General features: G+C 39.6%; 2 protein-coding genes and 2 long non-coding RNA genes across 4 annotated transcripts; 3 read left to right on the top strand and 1 right to left on the bottom strand.

Moving 5' to 3' along the window:
- Positions 1-1270: 1270 nt before the first annotated feature.
- LOC122050651 lies at positions 1271-2635 on the top strand. Its single transcript, XM_042611542.1, has 3 exons — positions 1271-2193; positions 2293-2542; positions 2618-2635. The coding sequence occupies exons 1-3, from the start codon at positions 2069-2071 to the stop codon at positions 2633-2635; spliced, it is 393 nt and encodes a 130-aa protein (XP_042467476.1). The 5' UTR covers positions 1271-2068.
- Positions 2636-2653: 18 nt separating this feature from the next.
- On the bottom strand, positions 2654-3940 carry LOC122054013 (U-box domain-containing protein 4-like). The gene has a single exon (XM_042615875.1). It carries the CDS (start codon positions 3619-3621, stop codon positions 2776-2778), a length of 846 nt encoding a protein of 281 aa, XP_042471809.1. The 5' UTR covers positions 3622-3940; the 3' UTR covers positions 2654-2775.
- Positions 3941-3944: 4 nt separating this feature from the next.
- Positions 3945-4328, top strand: LOC122054015. The gene is made up of 3 exons (XR_006132510.1): positions 3945-3969; positions 4100-4209; positions 4303-4328. It is a non-coding gene; the product is annotated as an uncharacterized LOC122054015 (long non-coding RNA).
- Positions 4329-4605: 277 nt separating this feature from the next.
- On the top strand, positions 4606-5282 carry LOC122054012. Its single transcript, XR_006132509.1, has 3 exons — positions 4606-4665; positions 4817-5012; positions 5227-5282. It is a non-coding gene; the product is annotated as an uncharacterized LOC122054012 (long non-coding RNA).
- Positions 5283-22779: the final 17497 nt, after the last annotated feature.

Below are 22779 nucleotides of genomic sequence, written 5' to 3'. Positions count from 1 at the left end.
AAAAAATAATAATAAAAAATAATAATAATAAAGTAATATTAAAAAAATATTGTGATAGATTTTGTTAAATATGATATTTTACCAATTCTAACTAATGGTAAAAATTTTAGAATGGATTTTGTTTCAAAAATTTGGAGGGAAAAAATAAAAGGTGTAAGAATTTATTTTTACCAAAAACGAATGAAAAAGTTATAAAGAAATGCTCGAACGGTAGCTGTACCGATTCAGAGTAGCTCGCTCTGATACCAATTGTAGGATCGAAAAACGCTAGAGGGGGGGGTGAATAGCGCTCGTGGATTTTTCATGTTTTACAAAAAACATAGAGTAATAATGCAGCGGAAAAGAATAAAGCAAAAGCAATCGCTAACAAGTTTCTTTTACTTGGTTTAGAGCCTATGACGACTCCTACTCTAAGGCCTGCACGTAAGAGTGCTTTCGATGGGCAATCCACTAATCAATCTGGAAATTATAAGTATAATAATTAAAGTACAATTGAAAGTATACCGACAATTAAGAACAAGGAATTTCGAGCTTCTGGTTGTCGAAGTCATGTTACGGTTTCGTTGGATCGTCTTTTGAGCAGAGTGTACTAGAAAGAATGTGAAGATCAAGTGTTGTTGTGCATCTGCTCAAGACTGGCTTAAATAGCCTACCGAAGGTGCCTTCAGTAGGGCAGTAAACAAATCGAGCCGAGCCGAGCTTTGGGGTGTTCAAGCTTGTTTGATAAGGTAACCAAGCCGAGCCGAGCCGAGCTTAAAATGAACCAAGCTTTTGAAATGAGTATTCAAGCTTGACTTGGTTTATTTTTTATAAGCTTGAGCTTGTTTGAACCTTGACTTGAGCTTGGTTTGTTTAGATGTTATCAAACTCTTAATTTAACACTACAAGAAAAACCCTCATAGACATCGGTGGAACAACAACAGTTTTAAGCAAAAACCGATGTCTTTGAGTATTTTACATCGGTTTTTCCAAAAACTGATGTCTATGAGCGCAGATTTTCGCTCATAGACATCGGTTTTTTAGCCGATTTCTATGAGCGCCTTTTTTTTTCGTTAATAGACACCAGTTTTAACAGCGGTTTTTAAAATCCGGTGTTAATGAACCAAAATAAAATATTTTAATTTTTCCACTAGTCAAAATTTACAACACTACACAAAGTTCCCTCCAAACCTAAACCTATATCGCGCCCCTTCCTCCGACCATCTCTCTCAGCCTAAACCGAAACCTAAACTTGACCATCTCTCTCAACCTCATCTCCCTCTTCCCTTCCTAGATCGACGCCCCTTCCTTCTCCATCCAACCACACCGCATCTCCTCCAACTCCTCTCTTTGGGTGAGAAGAGGAGACCTTCTTCTCATTTTGTAGCTTTTCCTTCCCCATCTCCCACACATTCCCTTCCCCAATCCACACCCATGCCCTATCCTCTTCCTCGGCGTACCATCCTCAGCGAGGACGGCTCCGATTCGTCGCCACCGCCGCGAAGAAGAAGTAGAACCCTTGGCTCGCCCCCTTCTACTGCGGAGAGGACCCCGACATCGAGTACGAATCCCTCTTCGCCGACAGAAAGCAGGAGGAGGACCCTCGCCCTCCTGACAACCCCTCCAACCCCTACGGCTTCCTCAAGTTTCCCATGGGATTCAACGTCGAGCTCACCTCGCTCGCCTCCAAGGTCCACGGCGATGTGCGCCTCTGCTGCTGCGTCATCTTCGGCGGAGTCTACGAGAACCTCCTCTTCTTCCCCATGATCCAGCTCATCAAGGATAGGTACCCTGGCGTGCAGATCGATGTCGTTGCCTTGCCCAGGGGGAAGCAAGTGTACGAGGTGAACAAGAATGTGAGGTGGGCGAATGTGTATGACCCCGACGAAGATTTCCCGGAGCCGGCGGAGTACGTCAACATGATCGGTCTGTTAAAGGTACAAATGAAAGGGGGAAAAACACATGATCCTTGAAATGGAATGACAGCAGAAATCTCACTAGCTTTTTACGAATTTGTTGACAGAATTGATACTATGATTTGATCTTGTCAACCAAGCTTGCTAGACTTGGCCATGCGGCATTCTTGTTCATGGCATCTGCTCGGGACAAAGTAAGCTACGTGTACCCTAATGTCAATGCAGCAGGCGCAGGCATGCTGCTCATAGAGACCTTCACTTCTCCAACCATGAACCTCTCCGAACGTGGATACCACATGTGAGGCAACCACCATTGATGCCTTAATTCTAAACAAACAAACAAAAAAAATCTTTTGTTGTTGTGGATTGTTCATTTGTGATACTTGTGGTGTTTCAGGTACGATGAAATGGAGGAATGGTTAGGAATGATTGTTCTTTTGTTGTTGCATGTTACATGCTTAGTGATGTATCTTCTGTGTTGTCAAAAGTTTTTTTGTTTGCTAGAGCTTATTCAACTTAGCATCCTTGTTTCTCCATTTCCCTTCTCCCTTATTCTGATCTCTCTAATGCTTCCATTCACATTTCATCTATTCGGCCGTCCACAGTGGCTCACTGTCAAGTCACGTTCACAGTGCTACGTCGACAAGGTATTGCCTCTCCCCGAGTGTTTGAACTCATTCTTTGTAAACTTTTGACTCAAAGTTGATGCTTATTATAAGTAGATAAGAGAAGAATTGTAGAGCAGATCATGTACTATTAGAACAAGGTGTGCTGTGGAATCAGTTTTTAGTACTGATGCAGGTAAACAATGTCAGAGCAAGATGGTCTGAATTAAACCACTAAACATTGGCATCTTAGCTACATTCTGTATCACATTTAATCATCCACGTCTGCACATTTCTTGCAAAGCTGCAATTGCATTCTCCTTTGCCTTAGGGGTGCCCCTTTTCATTAACCCTACCAGATTTGTGATTGCAGTATCCTCACTTGCAATTGTCTGCGCCAGAATGTGATGCCTCATAAGCAATGTCAGAGCTCCAGCAGCCTCCTCAGCAACAATCTCATCTCTCAAAGCTCTCGCCAGGGCTGAAACTGCTCCCATATTCAACATTTGGGACCAGCTCTCAGGATGGGTCGAAAGATTAAACAAGGCCATCACTGCATCTTTCTTTCCCCTTGGGCTTCCCTGCATCAGCAAATCAGCTAGTGCTGCAACAACACCATGCTCATCCACAATCATCTTCTTGAAGTCATGGATAGCAGAGAGGCTAGACAATGTAGCAGCTGCATTCTCCCTTACCTCAGTAGTTAACCCATATCTCAGAACATATACTATTAATTCCAAACAACCATTCTCCTCCATAATCTTTCTCTTGTTTTCATCATGAATAGATATGTTCAATATTGCAGTCAGGGCATTCTCTTGAGCAACTGGATTTGTAGACCGGAAAAGCCGGTAGAGAGCTGGGATTGCTCCACCCTCTGCAATGAAAGACCTATTCTCCTTCCCGGTTTTTGCCATTAATCGGAGTTCACGGGCTGCGACAGCCTTCACTTCCTGCGAACCAGCTGATAATTGTTCTACTAGCATTAACGCTGTGATTCGGTTAGCTTTGATTGCTGTGATTCGGTTAGCTGCTAATGATGTTTGGAGTCTGACAAGGCCTTGATGTTTGAAGTCTTGATTGAGTTGCTTCTTTTTTGGAAGACAAATGGTTTTTGCCATTCTTCATTGTTTTAGTAGGTCTTGTGGATGCAGGTTGATAGAGTATAAATATGAACTATTGTGACATCTTTGACTTGAGGAATCATATAATAGTTTTTGGTAGGATGCTGTGTGGTATTGTTCTCTGCCATAAGTTATGCGCTAAAAAAGCATGGTTAATTTGTTGTTAACTGTGGATATTGTAGATTTTTGAAGTACATGATGATTTGTTGTTGACTTGCATACAAAAGAAGAGAAGTTTATTTACTATGTGTAGTTCTTGTTTGTGTGAACTCTTAATCATTTTATATTTATTTCAGGTTCTTCATAACATTACTGTTGTAGAATACTTTCACTGGAATATGCTACGTGATTCAATAACTCCTATTTTTTCACTGGACTGTTAATCTCTTTTTGATTTTGTGGATAACTTTGCTGCAAACTATGCTCTGAAGAGAGTTTATTATGTCAACTATGCATTGGGGATATCTGGACGTAGGAAACCTTGCTGGCATCTATTATGAACAAAGTCAACTTGACATGGCAATTCTGCATTACAAGCAAGCTATTAACTGTGATTCTACCTTTATTGAAGCTTACAATAATCTGGTAAGTTGATAATGGTCTAATATGTCAAAATGTGGTATCCTTCTTGATGGTGAGCCAGGTTAGTTAATGATCGACTTTCTTGCACATTAAAAGGGGAATGCTCTCAAAGACGCTGGACATTATAGGATGACTTTTTAATTTGGATATTTTTATTCTCTTAAGTTTTTTTTCCTTGTTGAATAACTTCATTTTAATAATTTTTCCTAAGTCATGCTTTGCTTTACAACCTAACCATCCACAAGCATTGTCAAGCCTTGGCAACATATACATGGATTGGTAAGCTTTAGAAATGTTTGATGACAACTGTGCGGATAATTTATTTTTGTTCCTTAATGAAACTTCTCTTCATGCAGCAACATGATGAGTGTTGCTGCATCATTCTATAAGGCAACTTTAGCAGTTACAACAGGGATATCTGCGCCCTTCAACAACTTGGCTATTATATACAAGCAACAGGTAAAGTACTATATCTGCCTTTTTCATTGCTAGTTTGAGAGTTACTACATATTGCCTCATTTAATGGAAGAAAGTCATATAATTTGTCTATCATCTTCTTTGCTGTCTTTGCCCCTAGTTGGAAATTGATAGTTCTCTTGTATTACACCAGGGAAATTATGCAGAAGCGATAGCCTGTTACAATGAAGTTCTTCGCAGACTGCTGCTGATGGTCTTGTCAATAGAGGGAACACATTTAAGGAGATTGGTAGAGTTACTGAAGCAATTCAGGATTATATACGTGCTGTGAATATCATACCAACTATGCCAGAAGCCCATACAAATTTGGCTTCAGCTTACAAAGATAGGTAATTTCTTCTTTGAATTTGTGCCGGTGTTGGACTATATCAGTATCTTACATCTATGATTCTTCTTTCTATTTATTTGTGGTTGAGATAATTGATGAACGTTTCTCTTTTTAAGCATTCCAATTACTCATCTTGTTACCTGGTGCTCTTATTGCTTTTTCAACTATGATTTTTGGTCTTAATTTACTAATATATTATTTATGTATTTTTACAGTTTACAAATCTCAAGTACTCCAGAGTTGAAATTGATGAAGTACGGTTCGAGTGGGCTGAATGCATGCTAGATTACATTTGAAGTGCGGTTCTACCTTGATGTGTTGTTAAAAGAATGTTCTACCTTGATTCTGATATCTATTAGCTTTTGATGTAAAAATAATGTTTGTGTATTTTATGGATACTGTTGTAAGAAGATTATTTATGTAATTTGTGAATATTTGTGTATTTTATGGATACTGTTGAATGAAGAATATTTGTGTGATTTGTGTATTTTTTTTGGTTACTGTCGGTTTCGGAAATCAAATTTGTGTTGTTAAAAAATAATGATATTACATCGGTTTTCCACTGCTGCAAAATCGGTGTTATTAACTAATATTACATCGGTCGTATATCGCTGCAAAACTGGTGTTATGAACATATAATATTACATCGGTTTTACACCGTTGATGAAACAGTGTCGTTAAGTGATACTACACCGGTGAATAACTGATTCGAACACCGGTGTCGTTAAGTGATACTACACTAGTTTTAACCCGATGTCTAAAATGACAGACCTTTTACATCGGCTTCATAGACATCGGTCGAAAATGTAATAGACACCGGTGGAAAACTGATGTCTATGAGGGTTTTTGTTGTAGTGTTAGCTTGGCTTGAGCTTGGTTCGAGCTTGGTTTGAGCTTGGTTCATTTAGATGTTATCAAGCTCTCAATTCAAGCTTGTTTGATTGTTTGAAACTTTTAGTTGTTTGATTTGTAATTGAACTTGATAATTTAAATTTATTTATTTTATTTTATTGTTTATTTATTATATTGAAAAGAGTTTTATTAATGAATATGGTTCGTGAACATTGTTTATGAACGTTGTTCACGAACATTAACGAGCTGAACACATATGTGTTCAAGCTTGTTTATTTAGCTTAACGAGTTGTTCAAGCTTGTTTTTTTTAATTAATCTTATGTATATTGAGCGAACATAAACAATCTCTTACCAAGCCGAACAGCAAGCTTGTTCACGAACGCTTGGTTCATTTACAATCCTAGCCTTCAGCCTTCATGGAAGGCGCCTCTAGCAGGGATTTTTATCCCTTCCACGTCGGAGATGATAGCTCCAGAAGCCTGCGTAGTTTATCCATTCGAAGATGCCTTCCATCCAGCATCCAAGGCGCTTTCAAGCTCCTTGAAGGCACCTTTGCGCCTTGTTGCGCGGAGCCTTCGCCTAAAGCACCAGAGGCACCTCCAACAGCCCCGGAGTCGCCTCGACCACTGTTCATTTGAGCCTTTTAAGTTCCTTTTGCTACCTACAAGATACGTTAGTCCAAAATACCAAACATACCCTACAAAATAGAGTTAGGATAATAAAATATAAATAAATATAAGTGATAGACAGTCTCTGGACTATTCGATTCTGACTTTGAGTTTCGTTGAAACTCTAGGTTGAACTGATGCCTATTGTTCCCTCTTCGGAGAACGCGCCCTCATCTACTCCTCTCAGAAGAGTTTACCTATTGCTAGACCAGTCCTCCAGATCGATTGGACTTTTGCTCAGCATCCGAATCTTCAGGATTTTTTTTTCGCTGGGTGTCCGATCCCCAACTCATCCAGTCTTCCACCTGGTTTGCAACCACCAGGATTTTCACCTAGAGTCCCCGACTCTAGGGTTTTTCCCAAAGTGCTCGACCTGCCAAGACTTTCTGCCTAGAGTTACCATCCCCTAGGACCTAGGGTTACCACCCCTTAGGGTTTTCTACCTGCCTAGAGTCACTAGGACTTACCTGCACAGTTGGTTCAACACTTGTTAGATCACAAGACAACTTAACTTTGAACCCTTTGCCATTATCAAAATACAGGTTCGATCATTTGATGCTACTCATGTTGGTTGCTACTCAGAATATCGTATCAGTTCCCCTGTACAAAAATTTTGTACAAGTCCTGAACCTTTTCTAACAACCTATTGTGTTATTTAGAAATTAAACTTGAAATCGCAAATGGAACTTAACATTATTGATTTCAAATTTAACTTATCTGTTCTTAGAGGTTTAGACTTGGATTGCAAATGATACTTAACATTATTGATCCAAATCCACCCATGTTACAAATTTAATTAAATATTAATTTCAGAGATTGACTTCCAGGTTAAACATGGCGAGGCACTAGGCCTTCTTGGGTATGGGAGCATCCACCACTTCCTAGACAAAGCCTTTCAACGAAATTTAATATTTAATTTCCTTATAGTAACCCTAGGTTTAGCCAAAAGGAACAATCGAATCACAAGATCGAAAAAAAAACAAAAGAACACAAACTCGAATCACAAATTTGAAACTTAGAATCATATGTCTCTTGTGTTTGGTATTTCAAAATCTATACAAAGAAAACTAGTATGATGCGGAATAGAATTACTAGTTATACCTTTCTTTGTAAGCAACAACCTCTTAATCTTCTATTGTATTCCTCTTCTTATCTCGGACGTTGTGTGGGTGACGATCTACCGAGACGAGAACCACCCAAGCTTCCTTCTTCTCCAAGCAAGTTTCGGCCACCACAAGAACTTCAAGAGAAGATGAGGTTCGACCACCACCACCAAGCTCCAAGGTGTTAGAAACAAAGCCTCCTATCTTTCCTTCTTCCTCTAACAAAATCCATCCACCAACCAAAAACCCTTGAGATGAAGATGTCGCTGGCCAAGGAAGAAGAATAGGAGATGAAGAGGAAGAGAGGGGCCGACCACCAACCAAGGAAGAGAGGAACCAAAGAAGATATCTTGTTATGAGATGAGACACCTCTACCCTCTCTTTTATATTCCTTGTTCTTGGAAAATAAGGAAAATTTAATTAAAAACTTCCTTATTCTCTTTGCCAATGAAAGGAAAGTTTAATAAAATTTCCTTTCAAACTATATATGGCCGGCCATCTTAATCCCTCCAAACAAGGAAAGTTTTAAACACAAAATTAAAACTTCCTAATTTGTTTCCGGAAATTTTTAAATAAAAATTTCTCTTTTAAAAATTTCCTTCATGGTTGGTTATAAAAAGAAACTTTTATAAATTAAAATCTCTCTATTAAAACATGTGGATGATTTTCAAAAAGAAAAGTTTTCTCTAAAATTAAAATCTTCCTTTCAATCTACAAATAAGGAAAGATATCAAATCTTTTATTAATCTTTTGTAGAAACTATAAAAGGAAAGATTTAATTTTAAAACTCTCTTTTAAATCATGAGAATGGTTACAAAAAAGGAAAGTTTTATCAAAAATTAAAAATCTTCCTTTTAACTACAAATAAGGAAAGATAACAAACTTTTTACTTAATCTTTTGTAGAAAGCTATAAAAGGAAAGATTTAAATTTTAAACTCTCTTTTAAAACCATGGCTTCCACATAAGAAACATTTTAAAAAATAAAATCCTTTTTAATTTAATGTGGTCGGCCACCTATTTAAACCATCTCACCTTGGTTTGGCCGACCCTAGCTTGGGCTCCAAGCTAGGCTTGGCCGACCACCTTAAGGTGGGTAAGAAGGTGAGTATGAGTGAGTATAAGACTTTATAAATAAGAGGCTACGATAGAGACCGAGAGGAGGAATTGGTTTTGGTCTCCCGATGAAATTAAGCTTCTCGTGTTCGCCCCGAACACCCAACTTAATTTCATCAATAATAATTCATACCACTAAAGAATTATTATTGAACTACCACACCAATCCCAAATTATATTTTGGGCTCCTTCTTATTATGAGTGTGTTAGTCTCCCTGTATTTAAGATATTAAATGTCCACTAATTAAATGAGTTATTGACAACTCTCTTTAATTAATATCTTAGTTCAAGAGTAGTACCACTCAACCTTATTATCATGTCGGACTAAGTCCACCTGCAGGGCTTACATGACAATCCTTATGAGCTCCCGTTGGAGACATTATCAACCTAGATTACTAGGACACAGTTTCATTCTATAATCAATAACACACCATATAAATAATACCATTTCTCAACTTATCGGGCCTATTGATTTATTGAACTAAATCGCACCCTTTGATAAATCAAAGAAATGAATATTAAGTATATGTGCTTATTATTATATCATGATTAAGAGCACACACTTTCATAATAAGAAAGGTCTTGTTCTTTTATTCAGTCAGTATAAAAAGAACTTACCTTAAATGGTCCAGCTTAATACACTCTGATTATACTAGTGTAATTTTATAATTAAGATAAATTAATATCAAATTACACTACGACTATTCCAATGGTTTGTTCCTATCCATCTTAGTCGTGAGCAACTGTTTATAATTTATAAAGAACTGATAACATGATCTTCTGTGTGTGACACCACACACCATGTTATCTACAATATAAATTAATTGAACAAATACACTTTGCTTATAAATGTAGATATTTGACCAATATGATTTTTATTTCTAAGTAAATATTTATACAAAAGCTAGGCTTTTAGTATACATTTCAACAACTCACACCAACACAATGATCGACTCATCGATCGGGCACTCTACCTCTTGAACCTCACCATTGATTGGACGCTCAACCAACTAAAGGGTGGTGGCTATATCCCAACCTTAGTGACCAATAAGGTCATCAGTCAAGACAAGCTGACCGAGTCGCTGCCCGATGGCGTACTGGATTACCTTGAGTGATCCTCGCCCACTGTGAAGCTCCCCTCCTTTTGTATCATCTCTTGTTACCTTGTAGAACATTTTCAAAGTGTTAATACATGATCGCTTGTTTGGCGAATCTTTGTTTAGTTGCTTTCTATAGTGTTCCCTCATGCATCGTCGTTTGGCGTTTCTTCCCTTTGTTGGGTTTTGCACTTATTAATGAATGTATTGCCGCTCGACTCAAGTAGGACTATGAACCATTTATCATTTTTAGAAAAACTTCTAAGTATGGTTCCTTGCCCTCCCGATCGTCGATGTAACAGGCCGCTATGTTGTCGGAGTAATCACTCTAGTCTAGCCGAACAACCTCATTTTAGTGGAGAACTGTTGCTTCTAGGAGCAGCATATTTCCTTGTCAACCTTATTCTCTGCTTGTATACTCGTCGATCAACTTTATTTGTCGTAGACTTGGTTTTAGAGCTACAGCTCGGTCGATATTCATCGCAGCCGCTTGGCTGTTGATGACAACTAGGGTTTATAGTCGTCGCTTGACTATTGACGTAGATAATTGTTTATAGTTGCTGCTCGACTATTGACGTAGATAGGGGTTTATAGCTACCACTCGATTGTTGAAGGCGTAGATAGGGGCTTATAGTCGATGCTCGACTGTTGAAGGCATAGACAGGGGTTTATAGATGCCACTCGACTGTTGGTGAAGACTTTGGTTTATAGTCGTCGCTCGACTTTTGATGTAGATAGGGGTTTATAGTCGCCGCTCGACTATTGATGAAGACTAGGGTTTATAGTCGCTACTCGACTGTTGAAGGCGTAGATAGAGGTTTATAGTCATCGCTCGACTGTTGAAGGCATAGACAGGGGTTTATAGTCACCGCTCGACTATTGGTGAAAACTTGGATTTATAGTTGCCGCTCAATTTTTGACGTAGACAGAGGTTTATAGTCACTGCTCGACTGTTGACGAAGGTCAGGGTTTATAGTCGCCGCTCGATTAATGGTGAAGACTAGGGTTTATAGTCGTCGCTTAACTTTTAACTTGGCCGAATAACACAAGAGTCTGGAACACTTAGGATTTGTATTCATTATCTTCCTGCATCCACAAGACATACACTTATACAAGTACATTCGGATTTAACCACGCACCTCTCACTCGACCCTATATGGCTGGAGATGGTTTGCCCTCCAAGGCCGCTCAAGCTTTCTCCCATCCTCATCCTGTAGGTAGTAGGCTCCCGAGCAGAGCTTTTGAATGACTTTAAAAGGTCCTCCCCATGGAGCCTCCAATTTGGTGAAGTCGTCGACTTGCTTCACTCTTTTCCAAACCAGGTCACCGACCTGAAATAACCTTGAGATCACTCTCTAGTTGTAGTTCTGCTTCATGCGTTGTCGGTATGCCATCAGCCAGATGGCGACCTTGTCCCATGCTTTGTCCACCAAGTTGAGCTCCATGAGCCTTCATTTGATATTTCCATCGTCGTAGAGCTGCACCCGATCAAACTCTACTCCGACTTCTACTGGAACCATCACCTCACTGCCATACACCAGGTGGAATGGTGTGATGCTGGTTGCACCTCTTGGTGTGGTACGATGAGCCTACAAGATGCTTGAGAGCTCATTGACCCAGCTGTCTCTAGCATGGTTAAGCCGAGCCCATAAGCCCCTAAGGATTCCCCGGTTGGTGACTTCCACCTGGCCGTTGCTCTGAGGATGGGCCATTGAGGTAAAAGCCTGAGCTATGTCATAGTCCTCGCACCACTCCTTGAGTCTCCGTCCGGCGAACTACCTTCCGTTATCTAAGATGAGCCGGCGAGGGATACTGAACTAACATAGGATATTTTGCCATATGAACTTGATGACCATGTGTTCGGTTATCTTGGCTAGTGGCTCAACCTCCACCACTTTGAGAAATAATCTACTGCGACAAGTAGAAATCTGTGTTGACCAGTTGCCATTAGAAATGGTCCAACGATATCCATGCCCCATTGGTCGAATGGACAAGATACCGTGGATGCCTTCATCTCCTCGGTCGGTCAATGTTGGATGTTGTGATATTTTTGACATGACAGGTAAGTGGCCACTATCCGAGTGGCATCATCTTACAGTGTGGGCTAAAAATATCCAGCCAACAGGATCTTTCGGGCCAGCGATCTGCCCCGTGAGTGACTTCTGTAGGATCCCTGAAGCACTTCTTGAAGGATGTACTAGACATACTCCGGTCTGACACACTTGAGCAATGACCTTGAGAAAGCTCTTTTATATAGTTGGTCTCCTATCAAAGTGAACCGTCCAACCCTCTTTTTCAACAAGCGAGCTTCTTCCTGATCAGCTGGAATGCTACCCAATCGAAGGAACTCTATCAATGAGCTCCTCCAGTCGCTCGAGAAGTTTATTCCATTCATCTTGTTGATGTGTTCCACCAGTGAGACTTGCTCGATTGACTACTCTATCACGAACGGTGATAATTATTGGTGCAATATCCCCTAGATCAAGGTTGACTAGGTTAACTAAGCTTGAGTTGGCTTAAGCTTGAGTCTTGATGTTTGCGTTTCAATATTTGACAATATATGGAGATTGCAGGAGCAATCGTCTAATTAGGGAGATTGTTGGTGCAATTTTCCTCTAGTCAAGGAATGATCAGTTTGATGTAAAGTAGAGTCAAGTAGGTCAAAGGAGTGACCGGATACTTGACCAGAAAAGTCCTAACTGAAGGTTAGGTAAGTGAAAGTCCCGGTGAGTGAAACCAGGTAGTGGAAAAGTCTTGGTGAGTGAAGCCAGAAAGATGGAAAGACTTAGTGAGTGAAGTTAGGTAGTTGGAAATCCTAATGAGTGAAGCCAGGTGAAAGACCTAATGAGTGAAGCTAGGAAGTGAAAGTCCCAGTGAGTGAGCTGGGTAGATGGGAAGACCTGGTGAGTGAAGCCAGGCACGAGAAAATCCAGATCGGTCAACGGTGACCAGACATCTGATGGAAGAAAATCCAGGTGGGTCAAGGTTGACCAGACACTTGGTGTTGGGAAGCCCAAGTATGTCAAAGGATTGACCGGATACTTGACACAAGAAAATCCAGATGGGTCAAGAGTGACCAAACATTTGGTGGAAGGAAGTCCAAGTGGGTCATGGAGGACCGGACACTTGGTATGAGATGGTAAGTCTAAGTGGGTCAAGGTTGACCGACACTTGGCATGAGGAGAAAAGTCCAAGTGGGTCAAAGGATTGGTCGGGCACTTGGTGAAGAAATCCTAACAGGTCAAGGTTGATCAGATGCTAGGCACAAGGAGTCTGAACAGGTCACAGTTAACTGGATGTTGGGTTTGGGAGCCCTAGAATTGAGTTGGCCAAGCTAGTGTTGGTTAATTTGATCAAGTGATCAAATTGGACTAAGCTTAATCGATCAGCTAATCGATTGGGTACAGTGCTGCGACAAACAACATCCTAATCGATTAGTTGATTGATTGGGAAGCGAAGCTGCGAGCATAGAATGGTCCCCAATCGATCGGCTGATCGATTGGGCACCGCCAATCGATCGTGTGATCGATTGGGCATCGTCAATCGATCGGGTGATCAATTGGGGGCTGGTTTTCTTGTGTGAACATGAGGAATCCTGAATCGATCAGTCGATCAATTCAGGCCATTTCCAATAGAGCACAAAGGTATTCTGAATCGATCAGCTGATCGATTCAAGCCTCCCCAATCGATTGGGATATGCCCATTGTGAAGTAATTGCACAAAAGCCTTCTTCCACGCGGCGATTCGGTAGCTTTTTTTCTCTCCACTCCATGCGATCATCTTTCACAGGTTTATGCTAGTTCTTGAAGGTGTCTTGGAGTCAAGTGCTGCTACACTTCCAAGGTCAAGAAGCATTCTAAACAAGAAGGAGAAACAAGCTAGGGTTTCTTCATTATAAATCTTGTAAGATTTGATAGTGTATTAGCTTGTATTTCTTTCTTTTTGTATTATCTATGCAAGAGTTTGTACAAGGCTTCTCCACCTTCGGTAGTTACTGAGAAGGAGTGTTTTATGGTAGATGATTGAGTGAGGGTTGGATCATTGGATTAGTCACCTCTTCTTGAGGTAGATACCAAGTAAATCCTTGTATTAGCATTGTGAGTCTTGTTTCTTCGTTATTCCACTACATATCATCATCACGAAGCAAGACAATGAGCACAACGAGCTATTCACCCCCCTTTAGCTATAAATTGACCCTAACAAGTGGTATCAGAGCGACGTCGCTCTGATCCGGAATCATCACCGGAAAGGGCAACAAGCTAGAGGAAGAAGAAGTTGAAGCAAATTTCAATAAGTCAAAGACTTCATTAAAGGCTCAACTTCAAATGGAATTCCAAGATGGACTTGGATACACCACAAGGGTACCTCCACCATTCACAATGACAAGCTTCGATTCATGGAAATCAAGAATCAAAAATTTCCTTATGATGGAGATAGAGCAATGATTTACTCTAATGGAAGGCATTCAAGCTCCAATAGATTCAAAAGGCAAAATCCTCAAGAAAAGTAAATTGAGCAAGGAGCAAATTCAAAGGTGCGAAACAAATGACAAGGTAACCAAATTATTGGTTAGTTTGTTGCCAAGCACAATCTTGAGCAAGATAGGAGAATTTGAAGATGCCAAAGAGCTTTGGAGCAAATTGGCAAAGATTCATGAAGTCCCCTCCACTACACCAAACCAAGAAGAATCCAAAGAGGATGACTCATTGGATCAAGACCAAGGGGAAGAAGAACCCAAAGTTGAGAGGTGCTCAACATCGGAAGAATAAGAAGGTCCATCCTCTAGAGAGCACGAAGACAAAGGAAAAGGAGTATACTCCTTATTTCATGTGCAAGAGGATGAAGATGAAGAGGTCTCCACTTCTAGGATTGAGGGGGAGCATCATTCATTGACACCGGAGAAAGAAGAAGCTTCTATTTCTGGGTCAAATGGAGAGGAAGATGGTGTCACCTCCACGAATCAAGAAAAATCAAATGAAGGATCATGTGCCACCCCTACAAGTAAAGGTATAACAATGTCAAATTTAAATAATAAAGATCACATTATATCCTTTGAGTGTAGGGAAAAAGGGCACTATAAGAGTAAGTGTCCTAAATTGACCAAGAAGAAGGGCCAAGTGGCACCTAAGGGCAAGGAGAAGCCCAAGGAGAGCATCCCCGTGACAAAGAAGAGCAAAGAGCATATAGTGTGCTTCTTGTGCAATCAAAGAGGATATTACCGGAGTCAATGTCCTAAGCGGAAGAAACCGGTCAAAGTCAAGGGAGGAAGCTCAAGTCAAGGGGAACTCTCAAGAGCAAACCCAAGGTATCATTTATTGAGACTATTCCTTTAAGTAATGATAAAAAGCATGCTAGGAACAGTTTATATCATTTCAATGCTATTTATCATGAAAATAGGAAATATGATAGCATTAAGGAAAATTATGTAGCTTATCATACTAAAACCACTCAACCTAAGGTTAGAAAGATGGATAACAAATTAGGCAATAACTCTAAAGACTTTAGATATAAGCCTAGAAATAGAAATGCTCAAGGGAAAAATGAAAAATCCAAATCTAAGAATTTAAAGATGGAAAACCAAGCCTTGAAGTCAAGGCTTGACAAATTGGAAAAGACCTTAAAAAGAATGAAAAATATTCTAAAAGGGCAAAAGGAGCATAACCTAGGTTTAGGAACACAATAGCCATTAAATGACCATAGAGGTTTGGGATACAAACCTAATTCTAAGAAGGATGCAACGTCATACCATAGGGTTCCATAGAGTTATGGAACCAACCCTAGGTTTAGGGGTCAAGTTAAAGATACAAGGGAAGTTATCCCTAGAAGTATTTTTTACCAAAACCAACGTGTCTAAGACTTCTAAGAAGCAAAAGAAAGTCACCAAGAAGATCATAAGGGAAGCTATCCCTAGAGTTGACCTAAGTGAGTCAAGTGTGACTAAAGCTTCTAAGAAGCCTAGGAAGGTCACTAGGAAGGTATCTAGGGAAGTCATCCCTGGTGAATACCTAGAATATGCAAGGAGCACCAATAGATTTTGGGTTCCTAGGAGCATATTTTTTACACCCTAGATGGGTTTAGAGAGTGTTAACTCTAAATAGGTAGGGTAGTTAACCCAATCTTGATAAAGTTGACACTTAGAGATATTTTCAAGGTTTTTGTTAACCTTTGAAAATGAAAAGGATTAATTGGTTACTCTTTGGAAGTGTAAAATATGCCAAAATTTGAGGAATTACACTTGATTTAAATTGGCACAACTAACCAAGAGCAAAAGAAATTTCAAGTTGGGTTTTGACATTTTCTTGAGAAAATATGGGCAATCAAGGATTATATTTTAATTTAGCTAAGGATTTAAGATACTTAGATAGATTATCTAGGTATATTTTACTTATGTTAATTGCCATGATTGTTTGTCCATCATATGCCATGACATCATATTTTACATTCATGCGTATTATGAAAATCAAACAAAAATACCATGTCATGTCACATATACATCATGTAGCAATAGTATATTTTTCTTTTGAAAATTATTTCTTTTTGATGTATGCCATAACTCATCATACATAATTTTAATTTTCTTGTAATTGAGGATAATGACATTTACTAACAAGTGACATCCTAGGTGGATGTACATGAATTAAAATGCCTAGATAGATATGCATGATTCCTAGTTTAGGGTAAAACCAAAATCTACATCTCACAAAGACTATAAGTTGACTTGTATGTGTTTTAGTACACATTAGATACAAGTGAGATGTTAGGATGATGAACAAGATTCAAGATGTTGATTTAGTGCATCTAGTTAAGTTTTGATTTCATCAAAACACATAGTTATGTGTACTCCAATCATTGGGAAAGCTAATGTACAAGTCATGTGCATTGAGCTCAAATAACATGGTTGGAAATTAGTTTTGAAAATTATTTTAAATATACTTTGAAAAACCTTGGTGAAAGCTATTTTTTGATAGTAATCATTATTAAAAAGTTAAACACAAATTAGAAGAAAATATTAAAGTTTTCAAGAGTTTTCAAGTTTGTATCAATCTTTGAAAATAAGATGTATTTTCTTATAAAACTATTTTTTTTGTGATAGTATATACCCTAAATAATGTCTACAAGAGTTTTCATGTATTTTAGAATTTTGTATAATTTTTAAGGCATTTCTAAATTTTACTAAAATTGAATTTCAGGAAATCAGGGCTTCAATCGATCAGCCGATCGATTGGAGAGCCCTAATCGATCAACTGATCGATTAGGATGTGTTTCCCGTGAGCAGAAGCTCACTGAATCGATCAGTGAATCGATTCATTCATGCATGAATCGATCAGTGGATTGATTCAGAGGCATTTTTACGAACAGAAGCTCGTGGAATCGATCAGTGGATCAATTGAATAAGTGGCAATCGATTAAATCTCAACCCAATCGATCAAAAAGGTTGATTTTGGTTGGGAAAGTCTGATTTCGGCACTTTAAGCCTTTTTTAGTCTCTTTAACCACTCCTAACCCCATGGAATATATTTATATACATTTTAGGATAGTTTTTATGATGAGAACAAGGAGAAATGGTTAGGGAACACTAGGTTGAAGTTTAGGTTGAGGTTTGCATTCAAATATTGATACTTAAACCTCAAAACTTCAGGTTTTGGATTTCCTAAAGATTTAGGGACTCCAAGTCATTATTGGTGCAATAACAAAAGTTTGAAGCATGTCTTTAGGGGGAGTTACACTTTAAGGACATGAAAATTAATTTTTCAAACACCATGGAAGGTAGTTAACCTTCGTTAGAGTAAATGTTGAAGGTTGAGCATTGAAAAATAATGGAGAGTGGATATCTTCATTATTGAGTTGTGGATGTTCTAGGATGAGCATTATGAAGTGGATCAATGATCAAGAGTGAATATTGAATACAATGAAGGGTATGAGACCTTCATTATTAGAATGATGAATGCTCTAGGATGAGCATTGTGAAGTGGTTATTGCTCAAAGGTGAGCATTGAAGAAAATGAAGGGTATGAGACCTTCATTGTGGTGTTGTGAACAGCATGTGAGGTTATGAACAATGAATGAGTAACCCTTCAAGGGAAGGGGTTTTGATGTGTGCCAAAGGGGGAGAATGTAGGGTTTATGTTAGGTCTGTTAGAACCCCAAGGTTGTTTTGATGTGATCAATCAAGTTAGGTTAGGTCCTGTGATGTTTTAACCTTGTGTCTAAGTGTGCAAGAGCTTAGGAGCACAAAAAGTCGAGCAAAAGATGCAGCTAGCGAGAAGGACGACATGGGAGAGAGTCGACAGGCTCGGTGCGTCCGAGGGACGAGGTGCTGCGGAAGAGTACGCGGGCGGACGAGAAGGAAGCGTGCGACATTTTCGAGGGACGAGAAGCCGGAGTGGAAGGTTGCTCGAGAAGGCTAAAATTGAGTTCAGGTGAGCCTTATTTCGGTTGGCCGAAATCACCCAAGTGAGTAGAGCTAGAACGGAAGACTCGGACCAAGGCGAGCAGCACCAAAGCAGAGGGCCCGGATCGGAAAAAGTCAACTATGTTGACTTTAGTGGTCCGGGCGCTCAGAACCCAACTTTTGACCAGATCACATTTGACCATGATCCATTGCGAAGGAGATAAAGTTTTATCCCCTTCCAGGTGCCTGGAACCCTCCAGGCGCCCTGACCAAGGTTATAAATACAGCCTTAGTCCAGAAGCTTTTCAATTCAACAAGCAATTGTAACAACACTTGTGTGCTTTCTTATATTGTTTAGCTTTCTTCTTTCTGTGCTTACACTGCTGTAAAAGAGTCTTCTCCGCCTGAAGGATAATTTAGTGTGATCATCTTCCTTGGATTAACAACCTCTCCGGTTGTAACCAAGTAAACTCCGGTGTCTTTTTTTATTTTTAAGTTCAGTCTTTAATTATTTATTCAAGTATTATTTTAAAAGTCCGATAAGGGTATCTCTTTTATATTGTGCAGGGCTATTCGACCCCTCTGACAGCTGACCAACAGTGGTCCCCAACAAGTGGTATCAGAGCAAAGACGCTTCAGGAGGACTAACCGCCGATCTAAGGAAAGATGATGGTCAGACCAAGCATATACCCGCCAAAGTTCGAGGGGGAGTTCGCTAGCTGAAAAAAGCGAATGCAGGTATTTTTTAAAATGATTTCGATTTACTTCTAATAATGGAATTCGATTTTATAGAACCGAAAGGTAAGGAAAACTACCAGTGGACAAAAAAGGAGCAGGCCGACTACGTGGAAAATGACAAAGTAGAGTTCCATATGCTGAGCGTCCTTCCACCACAAAAAGTCAATCGGATCGGCAACTACGATTTAGCAAAGGAGCTTTGGGAGAAGTTCCTTGACCTACACGAAGGGATGTCCGAAGCCAAGCTCGCGAGACGGGACTTACTTCGCAACCAGCTGACCAACCTACGGCTTGAAGAACACGAAACAATTGCACATCTTCACTCGAGAATTAAGGAGCTCATCACCAGACTATCGAATGTCGAAGAAAAGGTAAGTAATTGAGATTCACTAAGGTACGTGTTAAATGCATTCCCTAGGAATACGAAATGGGCTTCACTAGTGGATACTTTTTATATCTCTAAGGACTTAGAAACTATTACCTTAGAAGAATTTTTTTCTACGTTTGAAGTGCATGAATCGAAATGTACAGGTACGAAGGAGCCGAATCACAATATCGCCCTCAAGGCAACGAGAGACGAACATGAGTCAGAATCTTCTCTCGACGACGAGGAAATGGTAATGATGGTAAGACGCTTTAAAAAGTTGTTTAATTCAAGTAAAACTAACCATCCACAGGGTATAAAGAAAAGGATGATTAGATGCTACCACTGCAACGAAGAAGGGCATGTCAAAGACAATTGCCCCAAGCTAAAGAATAAGGACAAGGACAAAGGAAAGAAGCCTGTCCAAACAAACAAGTTCAAGACACTAAAAGCGATGTGGGACGATACGTCGTTCGAATCGTTAGTCGAGGCCTTCTCCGGACTTGCATTAATGACAAGTCATCAAGACGAGGACTACGATTCAAGTTCGTCTGAAATGAGCATCAAGAGCATCGATGAAGGGAGAGCTACATCGGAAGAAAGCACCAGTTTAGGGGGAGCCATGGATAACAAGATTGACAAGGTAGGTGAGGTACGATCTCTCCCTCTTGAAAAATTATTTAAATTTGTTAAACTATTAACTAAAGATTGCTGCAAATTGGAAAAAGAAATTAGAAATTTGAAAATAATTCTAGCAAAATATTGCCTATTAGAAGAATTTGACAAAATAAAAGTAGAAAATGAGATTTTGAAAAAAGAAATAAATAATTTAAAAAACCATGCATGCTTATCTAATTGAAGTTAGAGAAAATTTAACCGTCTAAATTAGTACTTTAAATATTATAAGAGACAAATTAGAAATATTTCAAAGAAATATGTCCCTAAGAAATATCTAATTAATCCAGTTTGCTAGAACCTATATTGAGTTCTTGTAACGGCCAAAAATTCTCGGAATTTCTTTAGAAATATTCTATGATTTTTCTGGAATTTTAGGATATTTTTACAGAATTTTTAGAGTAGCGGAAGTAGCAAAAATAAATAGAAAACAAAAACGGCCTAAGCGGGAATTGAACCCGAGACCTATGGTTTACGAGTAATTCTAGTAACCAGTTGAACCCAGCAGGGCCGTGCTGAAACGAAAGGGAAACAATTAAATTTATATTATAGTTGGGCGGAATTAACCACTTAATATAAATAGGGAATTAATAGGTGAAGAGTTATTTGAACGTAGCTTTTCCTCTCCCTCAAACCCTCACTGCCGCCCACCTCCCTTCCTCTTTCTCTCTCGGCGCACCAAGCCTAGGGCCCCAGGGACATCTTCCGGCAGCGGCTCCGACATAAGGATGCTCCCCTTCGCGAGAGGAACGTGTTGGCGCAAGAAGACTATCGAAAGGATCGTCTTCTCCGGAAACCTAGCGACTAGAACCATAAGGAAACTAGCGTACGAGGTAAGAAACCCCTTACCTGCAGTATAAGTAGCTTCCGTGTGGATTTTATGTTTTAGTTGAGCAATACATAGACTTTCGACACAAGGGATGTGAATTAGCACACACCAAGTGTTCGATTAAATTGTTCATCGCAGTAAAATGCAACTTAGGCATTTTAGTTGCTTAGATAAATGCAATAGAAGTATTTTTACATATTATTTAGCTTTGCTTCAGCTTTTACAGGACTAGATGTTCAATGGGTGGGCTCCCATAGTCGCCTCTAGGTTCAGATAACCTAGCTCTAGGTTCAGATAACCTAGCTCTAGGTTCAGATAACCTAGAAGAAGCAAGGCAAGCAATAAATAGTTATATTCAGTATTTTACTTTTCAGTGGCACTATACAGGATTAGATATCCATTGGGCTGGGCTCCCATAGTCGGTCCCTAGGTTTAGATAACCTAGTAAACCCTACTAAATTCGGGACTTGCAAACCCGGGTCTAGTAAGGGACGCGCGCATAGCACGTACAGTTGCCGGGCCCAAACAGCAGCATGTATATGTATTTTCATCTATTATGTAAGTAGTTTTAAACTCTCACAAAACAGTTAGGTGAGATCAGTATAGCTTAAGCATTTGCTAGAATTAGCTCAGTTTATGCTTCAGTTCAGCTTATTTCTTTTATGGTTATGTATGATAACACTATGCTCAGTTTTTGGTTACATATGCTATAGATGATAGTATGCCATGTTTAGCTCTTGATTTCCATGTACTGTTTGATAGCATGCCATGTTTAGCTCTTGATTTCCATGTACTGTTTGATAGCATGCCATGTTTTAGTTTAATCAGTACATATTTCAAAGGGCATGTTTTAAAAGCGTAAATGTATCGTATGCACTGTTTTTTTTGTGAGGTAGATGGTTTCTTACTAAGCGAAAGCTTATAGATACTTTCTTTTCCTTATACTGCAGATAAAGGTAAAGGGAAGATGGACTAGAGGAAGCTGGGGGTCAATGCAGAGATGGTGTGTGTGGTAGGGACCTGGAATGAAGATCCTTAGGGAGTTTAGCAAATAAGAACTTAGTTCCTTTTTCTTAAGACACATTTATGCATTTCTAGTGGTTTAAATGCTATGAATTAATGAACCTTGCACTATGGCATGTTAGAATGCTAGTTAGTAGATATTAGAATGTTTTCCATGCATAGTATAATTGTTGTGTGAGATTTTGGCATGAACTAGTGCTGAAATCAGAGTTCCAGTGCGAAATCAGAAACTCCGATCGATCCATGGATCAATCGGGGGGTCCTCGATCGATCCATGGATCGATTGGGGGTTGATTCCGCGAACAGAAGGCTTCTGGATCGATCAGCCGATTGATCCAGACACATTCTGTCGCGAACAGAAGGCCTCTGGATCGATCGGTCGATCGATCCAAGCTATTCCTCATGAACAGAAAGGTTTTTGATCGATCATTGGATCAATTGTCTTATGTTGGATTGATCAGCCGATCGATCCAAATATAGTCCCGTGCACAGAAGCACGCTGGATCGATCACTGGATCGATCGGTGAGCCTGGATCGATCAGCCGATCGGTCCAGATTATCACCCGAGCACAGTAGCAGTCTGGATCGATCCATGGATCGATCCAACAGAGAGCAATCGATCTAGTTCAGTCTGGATCGATTGGGAAGTTTAGTTTCGACCAAGAAACTTAGCAGATCAGCTTCTAGTCCATAGGGAATGTAGGTTACACCTTGTATCCTTTAGATTATACCCTTCAGCACATGTAGAACCAAGAATAGTTATTAGTTAGCAACTAAAATTTAAATTAGATCAGTTTTCCGCACAGTTAGCACAGCATAATGTGACGCTCAGCCTCACAGCCTAGTTAGTAGGAGGCGGGGCGTTACAGAGTAGTATCAGAGCAGTTTCCATACTTCCTACACACATATCAG

This window comes from Zingiber officinale, chromosome 3A (genome assembly GCF_018446385.1).
Source record: "Zingiber officinale cultivar Zhangliang chromosome 3A, Zo_v1.1, whole genome shotgun sequence".
Taxonomy (NCBI): Eukaryota; Viridiplantae; Streptophyta; class Magnoliopsida; order Zingiberales; family Zingiberaceae; genus Zingiber; species Zingiber officinale.
Note: the sequence above shows the minus strand (reverse complement) of the source record. Positions and strands in the feature narration are given on the sequence as shown.

Excerpts from the sequence above, each read along its gene's own strand:
- LOC122050651 (XM_042611542.1), top strand. The coding sequence starts at position 2,069 with ATGGCATCTGCTCGGGACAAAGTAAGCTACGTGTACCCTAATGTCAAT. Across the intron at positions 2,194-2,292 it reads TCCGAACGTGGATACCACAT|GTACGATGAAATGGAGGAAT; the intron begins GTGAGGCAACCA and ends GTGGTGTTTCAG.
- LOC122054013 (XM_042615875.1), bottom strand. The coding sequence starts at position 3,621 with ATGGCAAAAACCATTTGTCTTCCAAAAAAGAAGCAACTCAATCAAGAC.